The sequence below is a fragment of the Stegastes partitus genome, unplaced genomic scaffold, assembly GCF_000690725.1.
Source record: "Stegastes partitus isolate 25-593 unplaced genomic scaffold, Stegastes_partitus-1.0.2 Scaffold44, whole genome shotgun sequence".
In the NCBI taxonomy this organism is placed as follows: Eukaryota; Metazoa; Chordata; class Actinopteri; family Pomacentridae; genus Stegastes; species Stegastes partitus.
In genome coordinates, this window is record NW_007577775.1 from 986,376 (window position 1) to 1,007,628 (window position 21,253).

General features: G+C 41.3%; 1 protein-coding gene across 1 annotated transcript in view; it reads left to right on the forward strand.

Annotated features, from left to right (window-relative positions):
- si:dkeyp-14d3.1 (transmembrane protein 132C) overlaps positions 1–21,253 on the forward strand; it is a 152,794-nt gene that overhangs the window by 130,184 nt on the left and 1,357 nt on the right. Inside the window, exons 5-8 of the mRNA XM_008306080.1 lie at positions 1,370–1,513; positions 7,032–7,240; positions 16,383–16,656; positions 19,526–19,717. Coding sequence (XP_008304302.1) covers positions 1,370–1,513; positions 7,032–7,240; positions 16,383–16,656; positions 19,526–19,717 — 819 coding nt within the window. The remainder of the gene's footprint in view (positions 1–1,369; positions 1,514–7,031; positions 7,241–16,382; positions 16,657–19,525; positions 19,718–21,253) is intronic.

A 21,253-nucleotide genomic window follows, 5' to 3' on the forward strand; every position in this document is an offset into this window, starting at 1 on the left:
TTTTAAGGTGTTTAAGTTTGTATTGTGTTCTCCCATCAGAAATCACATCAGCTATGAATTTACCATTTACCATTTAGCTATGAATTTGATCTGGTGAGCTGTAATTTTGGTGATGAGCCAACCAAAAGTGGAAGCGAGGGGATGTGTTCACACGAATATATAATGATCAGAATGGTTAATTTCAGATTACAATGGCAACAAAATGCTAAATGTTGTACCTTTAAAAGCTAATTAAATTTATATCTATGTGTATATGTGTGGCTGCAAGGTGGCTCGGTTAACTGGTGATTCTAAATTGTCCGTAAGTGTGAATGTGAGTGTGCTTGGTTGTCTGTCTCTAAGTGTAGCCCTGTGATAGACTGGTGACCTGACCAGGGTGTCCCCTGCTTTCACCCTCAGTCAGCTGGGATAGGCTCCAGCCCCCCCGCGACCCTAGTCAGGCTCAAGCGGTGTATAGATAATGAATGGATGGATGGATGTATGTGTGTGTTTGTGTAGGCCTATACATATATTTATGTAGTGTACTGTTGTAATATATTTATGTTCTAATAATATACTCCTTTGTTCCCCAAGCCATCAAACTGTACAACTCTGAGCTCGGGGGAGGGGGAGGAGCAGCAAGCGGGGAGAGGTGGGGAGCGAGGGGTGAGGAGTGAGGACATTGGGGTGAAAAAGAACATCATGCTCTGTCACTGGACTGTGTGGAATATTTAGGCACTTTGGCAATTTTGTTGTTGTATCCATTATTATTATTATTATTATTATTATTATTATTATTATTATTACTAATGTTGTGTTGTTGTTGTGTTGTTGTTGCTAGTACAACAATTTCTCTATCTATTGGAAATATGCAGTTCTATAACAATCTATTAATTATATTTCTTCCTGTTCTTTTTCGACTCCCTTGTTTTTTTTTATTTTGTTTTTAACTTTATTTTTGTTTGAAACAAATATTAATTAATTAATTATTCATTCATTCATTCATTCATTCATTCATTCATTCAAATTCTTCTCTTGACACCATATACCCAAAGGGAAGCTAAAGGTCCAGTTGTACAGGGGACCAGGGAAAATCTGTTTACATGAGAATTCACTTTTAGCTGTTGTAACGGCATCCCGGACAGTGAGCTCACCAGCTGCCATCAGTCCACCCAGCAGTAGTTCTAGCTTCACAGTGGTTCACCCAATAATCACTAACTGCGCTGCGATTGTACAAGACCTTATTAGGTCATTTTCAATACCACTTATAGGTGGTACTTTTTCTATTCTTTCAGAGCTGGTCAGTGCTGATCTGTCATTGTGTCGATAACAAACCTGCAGGCGTTCAAGCAGAACTCTGCTGATCTGTTGTGTTTCTCTCTGTCTTTAGGATTCAGAGATTCTGAACACCGCCGTCCTGACTGGGAAGACCGTGGCTGTCCCAGTGAAGGTGGTGACCATCGGGGTAGACGGCTCCGTTACCGATGTCTCTGATGCGGTGAAGTGCCGCTCGACAGACGAAGATGTGGTCAAGGTCAGTGAGATGAACTGCTGAAAGAAAAACGAGCCTCTGCGTCTGTGCTGTCGTAAAACCACCTTGCCACCGGCCACTTCAAATAGGCTTAGCATAAATTCAAAGATTTTTTTTTTCTTTTACATTGGCAGCCGTAACATTGTGCAGCATATAAAGGTGAAGCCACAAGTAAATAAGGCTCAATGTTACTGTTCAAATTTTTTCTCAGTTAATTTCATACATGCACATTTATCTGCATCAAACATGAAACTGAGTCATTTCTAATCCGTTAAAGTTTAAAACAATAAAATAATTAAAATTTCTGCTGTCCATTTATGATAAGTGTTGTAACTTTGCAAGTCAATCATAGTTTAAAGAGAACTCAGATGCCTACTTAATAACATGTTTGAGGCTATAGGTACTTAGAACCTTTCTAGAAATCAATATTGTATCATTACTATAAGATAAGAAGATCTTCTGTGTTTAGCACATCTATATAAATCCTCCAGAAAGAATAAACAACTACTGGAAAACATGAAAGTATGTGTTTGATATGCAGACACTACTGACAATGTTTTTATTTTAATTCTTTTATAGCCCTTTCCAAACCTGAGGCACAACAGAGTAAAAAGGCCCTCATAGTGTTATGAAGTTGAGCTCTGTTATCAGTGGCTTTGCTCTGCAAACAAAAGAAAGTCACTTTCCATCAGATTCCCAGACTTAACAGAAACATGGAGAAACAAAATTACATCTATCTGTGATGCGTTTTCCAGTTTTTAATGGCTGAGATGTCACTCCGTGTCAAGAAACAGCAACCTGGTGTGGCAAAGACTGCCAAGACTAAGGAACAAAGCAAGTCAAACTAATCTAATCAACACTGAAAAGAAATCAAATGAATTAAACTAAATCAAAACCTTAGGTAGTGCCACACTGAGCCACTTCATCATGTCTGTTATGTGAGCTAGAGGTAGTTAAGTGTGTTCTGAAGGGAAATTAAGCATACAAGGATGTTTTTTTTAAATCCACTGCTGTTTCCAGGTTAGAGCATTCCTCCTGCGTGCTTACTGTTGCTCACTTTTCTAATCATAGCCTGAGATCATGTACGTAAACATGACTAATTTATCTCATTTTGACCTAGGGAATTAGTGATAAATAAACACAGACTGACATTAAACCTGAATAATGAATCACTGCCCACATTAAATGGTCCTTCCTCTCACTCCTGGCCCTGTAATTACAGTGAATTTTAAACAAATACCTCAGGTCGCATGCTTTTTTTCTTCAAACCTCTTTGCAAATTTGTGTTATTTACACTAATATTGTGTGACATGTGCAGGCAAAAATGCTGTGCCTGCGTTATTTTGCACGCGCGTCTTGCTTGTTCTGGATGAACATTTTGACAGTTGAGTTTAGGGCCAGTGTACATCGCCTGGTTCACTGTATGGGCTTTTTTCTTCAGTGTATTTGTATGTAAGTCTGGAGGGACAGTAGGGCCTCCTCTGCTTTCTGTCTGCTCTCCTCATTATACAGCTTCACACGTTGGACATCCTCAAACAAGCAGCATATTCACAATGCATCATATGAGTGCTTGTATGTCAGAGGGGTCTCTATTAGTGATGTACCTGCAAAGAGTCATCACCCAACTCTGCGGTTAGCCTCATTTCGATGCAGCGTTTTAGCATATTTCAGGTCAATGTTTTGTCTCTCTGGCCTGCAAAATAACTAACACAGTTGCCCTTGCAGGTCTCTGGACGCTTTGTGCTTCCATATTCTGGCGTTAAACAGTTGTTGTTTCAAGATTTTTCCTCTGACTCCACATTTATTTTAGTTCCGCATTGAAACCGCAACTACAAACAAACAAACACATTACAGGGTTTCCAGGGAAAATATTCCATCTTCATACATCAGCCATGACCTCAAGGTCATGCTATAGCAGGCTCACGTGACTCCTGCTATTATGGAGCCGGGCTGTTAGGATATTACAGCTTCCCCTTGCATTGAAGCGAATGCCGTAGCTTATGCAGAGTAGCCTGAGCGGCTTAATTGCTTCTGTCAAGGCAACTCTGTGTACAAGCCAGAGACAGACTCACCCCACCTTCATGCCCCCTAGTCCCATCGCTCATATCTGCCGTGGATTGTATCTGTCTGGTGAGTTGTTAATTTCCTGGGCTAGATCCAGAGACAGCCTTAATGTCCTCTGTAAGTATTCTCCCGTTAGCTGCCTAATGTGTCTGATTAATGTGGCAGTGGATCCTCCTGGACGTTTATGATACTTTGCGAAGCAGAATGACGGAGAGTGTGTAATTCACAGAGACAGTCCCACCCCGAGTCTGGCACAACACGTCGACGGCAGGGAGGGCGCGTGAGGGGTTAAAGGAGCTGCTGATTAAGTGGCAGTGTCCTTTTATGTTAAAATATTGATCTGAGGCTGTATTGGCCAATAAGACAGCGCAGCAGGAAGGTGTAAGCACGTCAGTGTAATGTGTTGGGATGGCTGGATGTCAGCTGCCATGTTTCCCATAATTGTTTCTGCTTAGATTGTTTGGTAATAGATCGAAGAAATGCCAGCAGGCAGTTAATTTCCTTGTCATGAGACATGCTGCAGCAAAGCTGTATGTTAATAAATCCTGCGTTCATTTACAAAGTCTTTTGCTGCTACAAGAAAAGGGTGAATTTCATACAAATTTATGTGAATAAGGCAAAAAAAACAGGACTGATAAATGGATAAGCATATCTGTCAGCCTCATCTGTTTTATTGATTATTCATATCACTACTAGATGCGGTCGATGAGGCTTACATGGAAACCAGTCAGGTGTTACGTAGCCTGGAATCCAGTCCGCGTGCACATGGGTTGTAGAGCCTTAACTAAGAAAAAGTCAGAGATGAAGGGGCTGTCAAAGGTACTTCAGTCTCAGCAGACTGAGTGTGGTGAAAGAAAAAGAGGCGAACAATGAGAGCTGATAAGGAGCAGGGACTCCTCTGACATCTTTATCAGTTCAAACACACTCTCTCACTGGGAGCCCTGATGGAGTCCAATCTGCTCCATGACTGACTGTAGCCAGGGGAGGGACGCCGCCCTTGTAGAAATGTTCAAAAGCTTCATTAAACAACTCTGTCAGTCTCTCTTACATTGCACTGCCGTACAGCAAGGTACTGCTTTCTATGTTCTCTTTATTCACTTTAATAACACAGGAAATAGCCATTGATCCTGCATGTGTCCACTTGAAAATGCAGGGCTGGTGCAGACCTTAAGAAGCGTTCTCTGATGGTTGGCTGTAGCCTTGAAGGATGCCCTGCAGCATGCTTTTCAGCTTTCTCATGGGGGGTTTTAGAGCTTCTTGGTCTCAGGACATGAAGTCCACGGCTTCTGTGAGCCTGCTGCAGGGTGTGAGAATTTGTACAATTTCAGAAAGGTTAACTCTGCAGGGGAAAAGTACACTTGTATAAAAAAAAAAATTAAAATACGTCTTTGATGAAAAATGTGTTCAAAATTTTAATCACCAGTAAGAAGAAATTTAAGCTGTATTTATTTTTCTGTGGTGACGGCGCTCCCTACATTAGTATGCTGCTGGGGGTGTGAACTTTTGGCTCTGTGTGACAGTGTTCCTGTAATGGTAATTTTATTGGTGCAATATCTTTGTGCGCAGGCACAAAAAGTAGTTTATTATATCACCTCAGTTCCAAAAGCTACACAGGTGAAAACAAACTTCTAGTTTAAATCAATGTCAATATTAGCAGGCTAGGCTAGTGAGATTCCACTTTTTTTTATTCAGCCATTTATCCATTTAACCTTTATACTGAAGAGATGATTGAAGGGACTGAAGGATCCAAAACTTTGAATGCTGACTGCTGTAGAGTAACAAACATCTGAAGGTCATGTGGTCTAACAAAGAGGAAAATAGCATCCCTCAGCAAGGCTGACCCTCGCATGAAAGCAGGGAAAAGAATGTGAAAGGAAAGGAGAACACCCACCAGAGACTTGAGGTGTACCAATATTATCAACAAATATGTTCAAAAATGCATTTCCGCTCTTTGAAAGTGGAAAATGTGCCCAAATGGGATGAGGGTACATACCACCCTGAGCAACAGATTCCCAGTTCAAATTCCTGTCCTACCATTGCCTTCAAAGTAAATACAAGAAGTCCTGAAAGTGAAAATGTAACAAAAACAGTGTTCTCATTATATACTTTCTTACACTAAAACTGTACATTATTCATAAGTGAGCTCGACTTTAAAGTTTAAAACTAACAGAATTGCAGAAGCACTTTATATATGCATATGGCATCATTTAGTTTCTTTCTTCAGCTTGCAAAAGTTTTTTTCACCTACATGTCTGCACAGATGTAAGCAGAAGAAATCAACTGGAAGGTCTCTGATGATTGTTTTGATCAAGCCAGCTCTGGGATATTTGCGTCCAATGACATACTAATTCTCAGGGAATGCTGCTAGTTTAACCAGAAAGCTTGCGCTGGTGTAGATTTTTAAATTGATGCAACAAATCTCCAGATACCTGCTTTTCTTTATGCAAACCAGCCAAGCTTCGTCTACACGGCACCACAGGAACTCTACAGCTGGCTTCATGCTAGAGGTGAAGAGCAGGAGACTCACACAAAGTACAGAATAGAATCTGTCACACACAAAGTTTTCTTCTTGGTCACAGAGGATATCCTGCCACAGCTTTGTGATGAATGGCTGTTTATGGTTTTATCTCACTGTGGAGAAATAACTTGGAAGTAGAAAAAAGATATTTCCCCAGACCATCTAGTTCCATCTGGTAGCATCCATGCTAGTCTGCTATATGATGGGATCAATAAAACTGACAAAATGCCCATAAAAAACTGTGCATCTTTATTGAGGATATACTAATTAATTACCTCTGTAAGTGTGAGTGTGCTTGTCCACTAAATATCCCACTAAAGAGTATGTTATGTGTGATGCTTGCACAGCCATATTGTACGTTTTTTTTTTTAGCAACAGAGAGAAGAGATTCTGGACAATAATCAAACGCTGGTTTGAGTAAAGAACCACAGGGGGTGGGCTTTAAAGAGACGGAGTCAAAGCAACAAGGAGTTGTGTCTTTCGATAGTACAAAATTGGCCCACTCATTCCTTTTGTAAAGCAATTTACCAAACAGATGGCTGTCAGTTTGGTCATTTTATCAAGAGACAACTGCTCTCCTCTTACTAGTTTCCATCTGTTGGTTCTTCTTTTAGCTGCAGGCTGAGCGATAATAAAACAGCAGACCACGACCTGTTTTCCCTCAGGTTCAAAGATGTCCTTGCTGCCCTCCTCCCTCTTTTCCTGAGTGTGGAGCAGATAGAGGACCTTTCATCTTGTTCAAAGTAGTTACAGGAATACTATATCAGTAGAGAGCTCAGAAGTGTAAAGCCTTATAATCAACTGGCATGGCCTGGCCTACATGGTGTGCTTTACAGTATATTGCACTGTGTAATTCACTGTGTAGTCATCTAGTGCAACTGTCAGAAGAGCTCAACTTAAATGCTGTCCTTTTTAATCCTTCCCTCTCCTCCCACGCAGGTGTCTGACAGGTGCGACTATGTTTTTGTGAATGGCAAGGAGATGAAGGGCAAAGTGAAGATGATGGTGAACTTCACCTATGGATATCTGAGCGCTCAGCTGGAGCTCAACGTGTGGATCCCTCGTCTCCCTCTCCAGATTGAGGTGTCAGACACTGAGCTGAGCCAGATCAAAGGATGGAGGGTGCCCATCGCGGCCACCAGTCAGAGGTACAGCGCTGCATGGACCTGTTAGTCGCAGGGCTTTGTGTCTTTGTGTGTTCTGACCTATTTAATAAATGTGTCTGCTCTATTAGAGTACACCACAAGTCTCGCCCTTTAACATGCTCAGTGATTAAATACTGTGCAGCTCATTCACCGTTTTACTGGATTTGTCAGGAGAAGTCTAACTAGAGAAACGAATTCAATGAAAAGTAGTTGTTTGCATTTGTTTGGATTTAATTGGAGAGCTTTTATTTTACTAATTGGGGAGGTTATAAGTCGCTTTATAAATTTAACATTTGCTCATTAACTCATTTCAGTTTTTGTACAGGGTATAAGAGTCATAATTTACTGTTGTCCAAGGACAGAGCATGAAGGTCAACTATTCATTTTTCATTTTCTAATAATGTCGTTGTGTTGAGGTGTTGTTCTTGGCTTCATATAAGTGATCGTCATCATCACAGTCCTTTGTCCCCTTTGCAGTCGTGATAGCTGGTTTAATAGAGCTGCAAATAGCCTTTATTCCACATGATATTTTTGATTGTAGTCATGGCAAAGATGAGATAATGATGGGAAGTGTGACTGAAAACCACTCTGCCTTTCTCCTCCTGACTTCTGAGTCCTACTGACAATTCTTGGCTGATAACAAAATGGCTGACCTGTGCAATACAGCTTGTCATTACGGCTGGCTTAAGGTGGCCTGCCATTGCGCCTCTTAGGTGTCAGTAGGACAGAACATTATTAGAGCTGTCTGGAGGTCAGACCTCTCCCCTGGGGCTTCATCACTGGCAGCACCTCTGCCAGCACTGCTGTGCGCTGCTACTTTGCAACTGTTGAAATCCATCAATTGATGGAGCAGCTATCAGCCTACCTGCAGTAATTACTTCTGGAAAAGCGTTGAAGTTGGACTTGGAGTCATCCCACGCACCAGTGTGGCTACTCTAATTATCCCTGCTCCCCTCTTATTTTGAGTGACAGAGGTACAGCATTCAACTAATGCCATGGCTTGTCGAGGATGTTGCTTTTCCAGCTGTGTGCTGGTATGCCTTTATCAGTGGGGACAGCCAAGCTGTGTTGTCATTGTTGACAACAGCACCAGTGCTGATGGGCTGCAGAGAGCTTTGTTTTCTGCCTGTCTTCCACCCGTCTTTGTTTATCAGGGGATAACAGGCGTGACCTTGCAAAGTAGCACTATGCCTGTTGGTGAGAATGGGCCTTGGTCCACTATCCATAAGCCCACAAGGAAATAAGCCAACGAGCAACAATAGCAAGTGGTGGGACCTTCCTCTGTCAGACAGGCTGGCAAGTTTTGGCCATGCTGCAGGGAGAGAGAGGAATAAAAAATAAAGAGACATCACGCCTGTTATAACTGCAAAAGTACTCCTCACACAGTTTTTGACTGGCACTGCCTGTATGGCTCACCTCTTCCCTTCCTAAGCCCTGTCACAACAGGAACAAGATAAGCCTGAGCAGACAGCAAACCTAAGTGTAGGCGTAGCATTCTGACATGAACCACTCCTTTAACACTTCTTTCAAGATATGTATATTGAGATTTCTTTTTCCCCCTGTTTATTACCGTTTAAAATTTTCTCTTGCTCTTACCTTTCATTACTCAGTTTTTAGTGTTGTGGTTTTACTGAGCTGCCCTAAACACGCTCTCGCTCTCTCTGCTGTAAAATAAACAGCTGTGTTAAAACCCCTACAAGATTCAAATAATAAGAAAAAGCAATCAAGCATTGTCAGACAGAGCTGCGCCTCTATATATATAGAAACAACACTGCCTATTTCTGTCCAAATGACCTTCATCATGTTATTGTAGCAGAAAATAAAATGCAGCAAAATGCCAGAACAAATACAGCACACGATCCACGGGGCACAACCAAAATAAGCATGACACACACATTAATATGCAGTATCTCCTCTGAAGTCAGAGCTGGGCTTGAAAGTGAATGAAGCGGAAAGAAAAATTGCTTTGTGAAGCAGGTTGTTCTCAGCACTGAGTGTGATTTGTTTATTAGATTAACCTTAGATTAGATTTTGAGATGGCTGCACAAGCATTGGCAGATCAGATTTATACCGGAGCTAAAACGGTTGGACTTCACTATCAGCTTGTTTACTCCTGAATCCATTACACCTGACTAATATCCGCATATATAAATGTCCTTATAAATGTAGTGCTTAAACGCTGATTCAGTCAATATGTCAGGACATAATCTGCAACATCAGTGCCATTTGTCATTTTATTGACCATGAATGTCAAGTAACAGATTCTGTTTGCGTTCAAAAACACTCCAAAAATGATTCAACAGGATTTAAACCAAAGCAGTCGTTGGTGAGAAACTTTCAATTACTGCCACTGGAGTAACAAGATGGTGACAGAAATTATTGGCAAGTGGTTTCCTCTCCTGCATGTAACATGTAAATGAGCAGTGAGAGAGACAATAGAGGACAAGAATTTATGAAAGGAGAACAGAAATTTAAAAGAACAATGAATGTTTGATCACAAATTCATGAATTACAAACCTTGTTAGGCTATTGGAATAAACAATGCGTGTGTTCCATTTTATGCAGCTAGTAGCTCTTTTATGTATATACGAATTCAAAGGTTGGCCTTTAATTACTTGCGGTGAACTGAAGTAACCCAGGGAGGACGCTTCAAGTATTTGAGAAAACTAAACATTATTGAGCAAATCCTCCATCCTAGCAATCTGGTGGTGTGCTGCTTAGAAACACAACATCTAGTGTTAGAAGCTTTTGAAAACAGTTTATTAATATCAGTTTTATTTATAGAGCACAATTTTACAGCATATGTCATCTGAAGGCACTAATAAAATGAAGACCTTACAAATTTATACAGAGAAACCCAACAAATCCAAACCTTCCTTTGGTTTACCTTAGAGCATAGGTGTCAAACTCAGGCCCGCAGGCCAAACCGGGCCCCCACAGTGTATTTATATAAAATGTCTATTTGAGCTGGCCCACCGGTATATAATGCATGCACCATTAACAATACACATCCCAGAACACTCTGCTAGTTGGTTGGCACCTCAATGAAGACCCATAAGCATCCCCTCACCTTTCTGTTGATGATCATTAGCAGCCCTCGACATTCATTAGCAACCTCATGTTCCCAGTCACCTCGGGAAAATTTAAGCCACCCCTCACAAAAAAAGGCCAAACAAAATATGGAAAACAGGAGCTTTCAAGACAGGTGGGAGGCAGATTATCTGTTCACAAATTTGCAAACGTTTTTGTTTTTCTCTTCATCATTAAATGCATTTTTTGTTTGGGCTTTTTAGCCTTTATTATTATTATAGTTGCTTTTTGTCACGCAGGGGAGGGCTGAGAACCCAGGCACAGGCAGACAGGTGAATATAACAAAGGGATTTATTAAAAGATAGATAAACAGAAACCGAAACAGGAGGGAGGTAACTAAATGGGGAGGGGGGAACAGAACAGGGAAAACCAGAGCAAACTTACAAGGGGGCAAAAATACAAAAAATACCTAGAAAACTCTAAACACAGAATAGAGGGGAAAAAAACCTAACAAATTCTAAAAATAATTAAAAAAAACAAAGCTACTCAAACAAACGGGGTTACTCACAAAAAGGGGACAAAAATGGAGGGGGCAGACAGGGTCGAGGAATCCAGGCTGGAACCGGTGGCAGGAGAAAGCTGGCTGGGGAAATGCAGGCTTGAGACAGATAGTGGATCAAGGCAGGCAGGAGACCAAATGGGGACTGGTAGAAACATGAGGGAGGAATGTCTCTGGTCTGGCAGGGTGTGGTGGAATGAATAACATCTTTATGGGAGCTGTGGTGATTGTGAACAGGTGAGTCTGGAGTTGCAGCTGTGGGTGCTTGTCCTTGATTGGGTGCTGAGATGCATAGAGGCAGAGAGGGACAAAGAGCAAGAGACAGACAGAGACAGAGAGAGAAGGGAAAAGAGAGGGAGAAAAAGAGGGAGATAGGCAAGGGCTGGGGGGGTCATGGCACGTTTTCCAAATCCAGAGTTTGAGCAAGTTTGCTTCCATATGAAAAAGTCTATCATTAGGGAAAACATGCACTGTTGTAGTGAATTCTTCAATAAATATTGAGTCTGGCATGCGGCTTAGTCCCAGATTTTTTTTTTTTGGCCCACCATTTATTTGAGTTTGACACCCATGCCTTAGAGCGAGCACTTGGCGACAGTGAGAAGAAAAAAAAACAGGAAGAAACCTCCAGCAGAACCAGGCTCAGCGAGGCGGCCATCTGCTTCGACTGATTGGGGTGAGGGTAAGATTTAGAGAGAAACAACACACAAGCCAGTGACATGCACTTGTTGTATGAAGAGAGAAACAGTACAGTGGAAGAGATGTCCTCAGGGCATCATGGGAAGTCTCCCAGCAGTCTAAACTTACATCGACATAACTAAGAGATGGTTCAGGTGACCCTGAGCAGCCCTAGCTATAAGCTTTATTAAGGAGAAAAGTCTTTAGTCTAATCCTTAAAGTAGAGCAGGTGTCTGCCTCCCGAACAACTGGGAGCTGATTCCACAGCTAAGGAGCCTGATAACTGAAGGCTGTCATTCTACTTCTGGAAACTCTGGGAACAAATAAATCTGCAGTATGAGAGTAAAAGAAGGCCGTTGTAGAGACTTGTTTTATGTGTGAGTTAAAGGACATATCCTGGTTAAAAATAATACTAAGGCTTCTCACAGCAGTACTGGAAGCCAAGGTGATGCCATCCAGAGGAACTATATGGTTAGAGGATGTGTTTCTGAGGTCTTCCTGTGATTTCTGTTTTGTTGGAATTGAGGTAAAATCAATGAAATATTGAGAAGTTTAAAATAGTGTGAAATATAACTTTTGAAACAGTGTTTGTTCAGCAGATGTGCCCAATAACCATCCATGTTTTCTGTTGTGATTAAACTTTGACTGATCACACAACACTGCTGTCTATCCATCATGTCTTCTGTAGTCTGCGCTCAAAACGACAATGAATTTGACCATGTCCTTATGTCAGCGGTTCAGTTCTCGACTGGGCAGCATTTGGTGCTTGTCATTCCACTACCCTCTTCCTCTCTGTTTCCCGTCTCTCTCAACTGCTGCTATCAAATAACGGCTTTAAAATGCCCCAAAAAGTAATCTTAGAAGAAAAAAGTGACACATACTGTGCACTAATCAGGCTTTGGCAGCATTTCAATCAAAATCTGGTGACAGTTGGTAGATTGTTTGGGCCATGTTGTTGGAGATACGCTGATATTTTTAGAAGATTGAAGATTACAAGATTCAACATTTATAATAATATATATATAACTTTGTCTGCCAAACTGTGCAGTCAGAATCCAGCGGTGTCCACAACTCGCTGTTGTGGTTTGAAATGGAGATATCGTCTCTTGGCCGGCTTGCTCTTGACGATACACAAGTCCTGAATATATAGGTCTTCTTTCAATATTCACTGCAGAATAATTTTCTCCGCTAATGGCTGTCATTCAGTTGCATGTGAAATCAGTCCCGCCAGCAAAGCTTTTAAGCCCTTAACTTCAAATCTCCCTGTACCCCTGGCTTTCCTCTGGAGCGTGCATCTAACATCTTTATTCCCACTGCTTCACATGCAGTCAGATTTCTCAGGGGATTCAGACAGAAAGAGACAAGCAGAGCGGATAATCGCAAGAAAAACAGTTTAAGAGATTAATTTCTTTTCTTCTCCCCTTTATCGTGATCGCAACCTTTACTGGTGTGTATGTGAGTGAGAGAGGGAGACAGAGGAACAAATGACAATGATTAGACAGAAAGGTGCATGTCAGTCTGCGGTACAGCGTATGATTAGTTGTTGTGTTGACAAAGCGCTTTTCTGTTTGCTAGTACCCCAACTGTGCCCTGGTGTAACACTGAAGAGCTGTTACAGCATTTATTCTCCCCGATCAACCGTTCAAACATTGCTTTCTCAACATCTCAGGGTGCTTTATCTGTTATTTCTATAAAGGTGTTTGTTGAGGCAAAAATAAAAAGGCAGTTATGGACAAAATCTAATGATATCGCAGCTGTATTGTAACCGTTTATACCTAGTTTGTCATACTCAAAGCAATTTTCCTGGTGAGAAAGAGTTGTGCCTCTGTTGGCTGATTTAATGCCTAAAGTAATAAAATTAGATTTGCTCGCAACAGCGCAATCAGGGAGGCTATTAAGCAAAGCAGTAAGGAGGTGTATGCACATTCCCACTCCAGACCACGTGTTCCAGAATGGTGAAGGGGAGATGCACTGAGAAAGAAAAATGATTGCCATTTGCTGAATTGATCATCTCTTACAGTCTGATGAACGACATTATAACTTGATCGTCAGGTAAACATCCCTGTATGACTTACACCAATCTGTTTGTGTTTGACTGAAATCAGTTCAGCTTTGAATGCTGCTGAAAATACTACAAACCGTGCATCAATTCAGAGTTTTATTGTACACCTAGAAGATGCAGTGTGCACACTTGGCTCAATTATTTTAGATTCTACCATTTTTAGACTGTATATAACAACTGTCTTTTACTGTCGAGTGCACTACATTCAATTATGTGTTTTGTACAGCATTGATGCATTATAATGGAATACATGATGGAGAAGATGAAGGGTCTGCAAACATGTTAGTATCATGTGGTGGTTGACAGGGGCAAATGATGTACGTATAGCAGCAGCCAAGTGGGCGGCTCATCTCCCTGCAATCGGCACAGGAGGTCCGTCCTCCCAACAGCCATAAGGCTGTATGATGATTCAGCTGATGGCAGAGGCTCCTGAGCTGGCTTTTGCTTTCGCTGTTGTTGCTGTCCCCGTCACCCCACATGGGCACCGTGCAATGGACTGATGTCCCTCTATTATAATTGTTATTTCATCACTGTTATTATTTGTTTTTAGTTATTTATTAGCCGATTTATTTATTGATTACGGTTCTAACCTTTTATCATATTTTAATATTTTAGCATTATTGTAATCAGCTCAGGCTGTAAGGTGGCGCAGTTGGTTAGCACTGTTGCCTCTCAGCAAGAAGGTCGTTGGTTCGCGTCCCGGTGTGGGTACCTGGATCTTTCTGCGTGGAGTTTGCATGTTCTCCCCGTGCAGCGCGGGTTCTCTCCGGGTTCTCCGGCTTCCTCCCACTAGCCACAGCTTGTCCCTCAACCAACATTGCTTGTCTTGCTCACCGTTGTCTGCCTCTCAGGTGAAAAGCTCACTACTGCCCCTAGAGGCCTGTGACACTTCAGTTGTGTGACTGAATATGCAGCGTTTTTTTTTGCAATGTGTTTCTGTTTATGCAACGCATTCATGTATATGCAGCTCGTTTGCGTATATGCACGAAATTTGCCCCCATCGGCCACCGTAGTGTCAGCATGCTAACATGCTCCAATGTAAATATAATCATGCAAATGTGCAGTCGGTATAATTCTGGTAACGTTTCCGTTTAGTTTAGTGTGCTTACATGTAATAATCAGCACCAATCACAATGCAAAGGGCAGTTAAATCTGATCAGAATGTATTTACTTTGTCATAAAACAAAGCATTGTCCAAATTACATTTTGTCTTGATGTTGGTGCTACAACAAAAAGCCTTGATTGAGACATGAATATGTGTCATCATCTGCAGAAAATGGAGTCTGTACACGAGTATTAATGCTTGTATCAATAGAATTACAACATCATGCTGACATTTTGACAGTAAGTGTTCAATGTAAAGAGATGCCACCTAATACAAACAAATGTTTGTCACCTGACAGGCCAGCTGCTCTCCATATGTGCAGAACGGAATGGGCTCTGCATGTTATTACCCATAGTGTCTGAATGGAAGCATAAGCCAAAATAGAAAAAAAGAAAAAAAACGACCAACCTAAAGCAAGTTCAGTGTCAAAGCGCCACACCCCAAACACTTGTCAGAAATGAAGGAGCACACACTTCTCTTAAAGTTGCAGAGATAAAAGTACAAAAAGGTATCAGAACAAACATCTGTCAAAGATGACAACCCAAAGGGAACATGACAAATCAAGCAGTTTATTTATGTCAGAGGGCAAACATCATGTCAGAAACAAAACAAACTTCTCTTAAAATTACAAGGATAAGAGTATTAAAGTGCTGGAATAAAGGCCTGTCAAGTGTGACAGCTTGAAACATCACAAATTCAGTTCTTCATTTATACCAAAGGGCTTCACTGTGTTTAAAGTGTGCATCCAGCATGTCTCTTTGGAGCAGCAAGTTTATGATATCGTCACCTCTAAAGGATTTTTTTTTCTTTGTACTTTGTACAACTGTAATGATGCTGCAGTGGTTAGCCTCTACATGATGTCGGTCAATAGCATAATCCATGTTATGTGTATGTATTGCAGCCTTTTGTTCATGCAGATATGCAACTCTTAAAAACTCTTTGTGTTTGTCCAACGTACACCAGACCACAGGGGCATCCTACTATAAAGACAACATGTGTCACTGCAGTTATTAAAAGTTTTAATGGAGTGTCCATTCAGAGAGAGACCTAAAAACAGTATCAAGAACCAAATACAAAAGACTTGAACATCCCAGAACAGGAGCATAAATACGTGTGATAGCAAGAGAGTGTCACTATGAGGCGGTTTCTTGCTAAATCTAATAGGTGTTTGTGGGAGTCCTAATATTCTTCCAGAGGAGGATAAATACAGTTTTGTCCAACACCCAGAATTCATCACATTGACATTTTTGGGATTGTCTGTACCATATTTCATAGCAGTCCATATTGCAGTTGTCATTTCGTTTTCACAATTCACTCAAACCTACAAATGTCAAGGGTGGTGCTGAAGGAAAAGTCAAAGGAGCTTCACACTGTAAGAGTCACTGTCTGGGGACCATGAATGTCGGCACCAAATTGCATGAAGAGGTCAAACCTTCAGCAATGCTTGTAGTGTGGATTGCCAATAACAAGGCATTTGCTACAGTTTTTTCCTGTTTAGATTTTCTCTCCTCAGTGTGCCTTGGCTGTAGATAACATTTGCCATTAACTCCCTGCTTTGCTCTAACTGTGCCGCCTTCGATGGGAATCCATACAATATTTATTGGTTGCAATCTATCAGTCTGGACTAAAGGAGAGGACCAACCAACACTGGGATCTACGCCACTAGCATTCCAGTTTGCACATCAGGTTGTTGTTGTTTTTTTTGTCTTGCCAGATCCACAAGGGACAGCGAGGACGAGGACGATGATGACAGACGAGGGCGCAGCTGCACTCTGCAGTACCAGCATGCCATGATCAAAGTCCTGACCCACTTTGTAGCTGAGTCAGCGGATCCTCGAGGCCAGACCAGCTACATGCTGGGCACGGACTGGCAGGTGGACATTACAGAGCTGGTGTGGGACTTCCTGAAGGTTGAGAAACCCCAGATTGCACAGCTGCTGGACAGGAGGATACTGGTGGGACTCGACGTGGGGATGACCACTATCCAGGTGAACCACGCGTTGGCTTTAAGTTGGATTTTTTCTAAGTGGAGTTGTATGAGATAATTATTCACAGTTACTGTTTTCGCTGATGGTGGTCGGCACAACCACAGTTTGGAGAAACACCGGATGAGGCCAGCAGCAAAATGTACATTAGCTACACATAAAACTCAATTTCAATGTATTCCACATCTAAAATATTTTCATTGCTTTGCTTTGGCGTCAGACAGCCAGTTCCAAGAGGGAACTGAAGCCATTATATCAATCTGGGATCCCTTTACAGACAGATCCCTTTGATAGAAACCACAATTTTACCTTGCAGATGCAGAACAGGATAGTTTGCTGGTCTGCTGTTGCCTCTATTACTTACTTGGTTCATTGATTGATTTAAGGGGTTAGTTCAGATCCCAACTAATGTGTTTTTATTAGGACCTTTTTTTTCTTCTTTAAACTGGGGTCTACCAACCGACACTGACTATGGATAATTACCTCATACAGCCACACTTTAAAGAATGAGAAACTAACTCTTTAAAAAGACATTGCATAGAGAAAAATTGTGGCTGCCATTCCTATTAGTAATAATACCATTGAATTTATCAAGTTTGATGCTGAGATCTGGGAAAACAGCAAGACCTTTGATTGGCAGATTTGTTGGTACAACACAAAATGTGAATGTCAGTCAGTCAGTAAGGAGTCTGGACACGAAACGTCGGGTTAGTTAAAACAAGTGGAAGAGCAAACTGTAAATCTGAACTGTGCATGCAAACAAATTACAGTTAATCAGTCAAAAACACACTAAGTTAGTTTGTAACGGTTGTACGGCTATACAGTAGTTTACCGGGGCTAATAAGCAATTGTTGTCAGCTTTTGGAATGCTTACTTTCAGTTTTATCTCTGAACAAACTGGTTAAAAGAATCTGGTTGAGCTATTGGCTGGTTTACAGTCTTGTCTGGTTGCACATGTTTTTTACCCTGTTGGACCTCCCGATAGCAATGTGCTCTCTGGATCTTAGCAACTAATTTTGTAGTAAAATGATCTCACAGTTGATGGCTAAATATCTAAAAAATAATACCACAGTTGTAATGTACCTGAGTCTTGCTTAAGTTTAACAGTGTTTCCTTAATATGCAGACCTAAATAAAGGGTTATAGTTGGTATTGTTTATCTCAGTGTTATGCAGGTGCTCTGAGGTGTTAGTAGTTCAAGTTGTCCCACTTGTGCCGGTCCTCCCCAAATTAAAGTTGTTGCTTCCTGTCTTAAAGAGGGTCAAGCCACTTGTCCTTCTCTGTCTCTCAGTCGATGTTTTGTGCACAGAAAGAGGAGGATCAGAAACAGCTCCCAACAGTAGTGAAATGCGTTCAATCTGCAATCTGCTGTTGCTTGAATCTCTGTAAGTTTTGGATATATTTGTGTTGGAGGATCCGTGCCTGTTTTCAGTCTTGTTACTTGCTTGGCTGCCAAAGATCTTGGCAAAGATCTGTGTAAATGATCCCAGAATATTATGTGGTAATTATTCTTATGTCTCTTCTATGACTGTTTAAGCATCACCGAACTGGGAACGTTCAGTTATATAAAATATTGTCTAAAACTGATGCATGTAGACTTTACTCTGTTTCAGTATGGTACAATATTCTGTCAACAAAAGAAAATAAAAAATAGCATAATACTGTAGGAGCAGAAACATATTGTTTATTCCAAGGACAATAACAGTTGCCAATGTCGCTGCCACGGGTTGACTAGTACATCCTTTTTTCTCGAGCAGACAGGTGCTTATGGTGTGTCACAGCCTGTACTTCAGGACCTCAGCAGCGAGCGGGTCCTCCCCCCCTCGGCCCTTTCGGATTGTCAGACTCTTCACGCTAACTGAATGAATATCAACTTCTCTGAGAGCGGTGTCGAGGACGCATCCGTCTGTCTGTGTTCACCTCCGCAAAACCCTCCACGCTCTCACAAAACAAGCACAAACCGGAATACATGATGAGTGCGAAGGTCTGACAGCTGTGACTACCCATGCCACGCGTCACGTTACCTGACGCACGAGGAGATGCTTATGAAGATGTGCATGCAGAGGAAGTCACACATAGCTCACATAGCATTCATCATAAGCACAGTTAGACTTCCTGCTTCTGTTTTGGGGGTTCAAGTGTGTCTCTCCTCCACATTACCAGTATTAATCAAAGGGAATGGATTCTTACCTACAGGAAGCATGGGGGCTGGATGGCAGCCAAGCTGAGTTGTTGTTTGATCTACCCAGCCTGAGTAAAGAGAGATAACATTTTTAAAAAAAGAAGTAGGTTTTGTGTATCATTTCGCATATTGCGCAGGAGCTTGTGAGCCTTTTATGTTAGATGAAACACTTGGAAAGACATTTTCTTAAATCACCTATAACTCGCGGTAATCCGCTTTTTTTTCATGTCGGTGACATCCTCACAGCTAAATGCACATTGATGTGATGTTTCTGCATTCCACTTGCCAGGAATCACTTGTCAATCAAGCAACGTGACCAATGGTGACTTTTTTTTTTTCCGGCTTGGAATTTCTGTTGATGAAGTTCCCGCAGGCTTTGCTCTTTTTCTGTATTCAGCTGTGTTTGCTGTCGCTGCTGATTTCTCTCGGGAAAGACCTCCTCGACCCCTGGTGTTTAGAACAGGAAATGAAAAAGCTTTCATAAACAGCCGATACAATGGGTTGAGTCGCCATTGTTGTAATTGTTTATACCAGAATGTCACATGTTACTGCTTGGCAATCGTGTTATTATTACAGGGAAAGTAAATCAAATTTTTCATCTTTTAAAAATTACTTCAGAGTTGTAATCTGTAATCCTTTACACACTCTTTTTTTTTTCTTTTCTTCGCTGTCTTACTTTTGCACCTTGTAGGTGTTGTCTCCTTTGTCAGACTCCATCCTGGCAGAGAAGACCGTCACAGTGGCAGATGACAAAGTGACCATCTCAGAGTTGTGGGTCCAGCTGGTGACGGGCCTCTCCATGAACCTGCAGCTCAGTCCAGGAAGCAACAAGGCCATCCTAGCTACTACCACCACACAGGAGGTTCTGCAGAGTCCCAAACAGGTCAGGAGGCCGTAAAATCAGAGCTGCTGCATTTCATTCATAGATCGATCGATTGACAAAAATGTATACATTTTTTTTAGATAATCTATGAATCGATTTTGTAATTTTTCAATCAGAAAATTCGAACTTCTCTCACCCACTGATAGTACACTGAATATCTTTACATTTTTAAATGCTGCTCAAATCATATATCATGTGTTCATCAAATTCGCATTACCTTGGGCGGCAGGAAACAACTGTCAGCTTTTTTCTGTTTTCTAACAATTTATAGACAAAAGGATTAATGGCTAAATTGAGAGAATCATCAGGCTAACTGATAATGAAGATAAGAGACTGCAACCTGAACTGAGCTTTGCATAGCGCCTCATTTCTCTCTTAGCCACCACAGTTTAATATAATGCCTCCTTTATAAAAATGACTTGTGATTCTTATCTAATAGATTAAAAACAATTCTAGTAATTTCAGTAATTACTTGCACACCATTTAGCCAGATCTGATTAAGACAGAGAATGATGTTAATTTGTTGTACACAGTAATTATTATCTCCTAGCATATTAAATTATTCTTCATTTGATGAGAGACAGAATTCTTCTATATCTGCTGAAGACAAAACCGCACATTCTGCCACCTCTGATTTCCAAAACAAAAGATTTACTTCCAGATTACATGAGAATAAGCAATTTTACAAGCAAGGAAAGTGTGAGTGTGAGTGTGCTCATGTACACACGTCTGTTGGTTCCACACTATCCCTAACCGTCTTAACTCCAAGGCTTGAAAGCCAGAGTGTGACAGAATGATATTTCTCAGGGTATCTAACAGAAGTGGAAGATTAATCTGACCACATGTAAAAGCAACATCACAGCTACTGTACAAAAAGAAGACTTTTTTTATTCCAAACTTGGCCCTTGTGTCATGTTTTGCTTCCTTTTCTAATTTGCCGTGGCCACTGTCATTGTTGCCTCTTTGATGTGCCCATCGTGCCCTCTCACATGTCCTCTGAACTGCTCCTCGCCAATCCTCTGCGCACTCTTTCTCCTACTGAGGAAGGGCGTGAAGGCCATTTATCTGCCTGATCTCTTTACGCAAAGTGTGAAGATAAGCAAGCTGCACTTCGCTGTAAGTCCTCTCATGTCAGTAATTAGGGGGCATTGACAGACCGCTGTGGGGATCTAGTTGTGTGCCTTTTGGGATTTGTCCTTTGGCAAATTGTGACACTGTAGTAGAAAGCAGCCCTGTATGACTTGGTCATGAACAATGTTTAATGTTACCATTTGATATTTGGCGCCTATCTTTTAATCTGTATCCTCCCCCTTAGCAAAGAAAGAAAACCTGCTAAGTTAACAGAACATTACAACTTAAAGGGCTTTAGTTCAACTTACAAAAATATACACAAGCACAAACCTCTACGTCAATGTGGTGCACTGACAAAGGGAATATTAAATACAAATAATCATTGTGTGGCTCATTTGTACAATTTACTACACTCCTGAGAGTAAAAGCCCAAAACAAGAAAGAGGATATTATTACTCAGCAAGG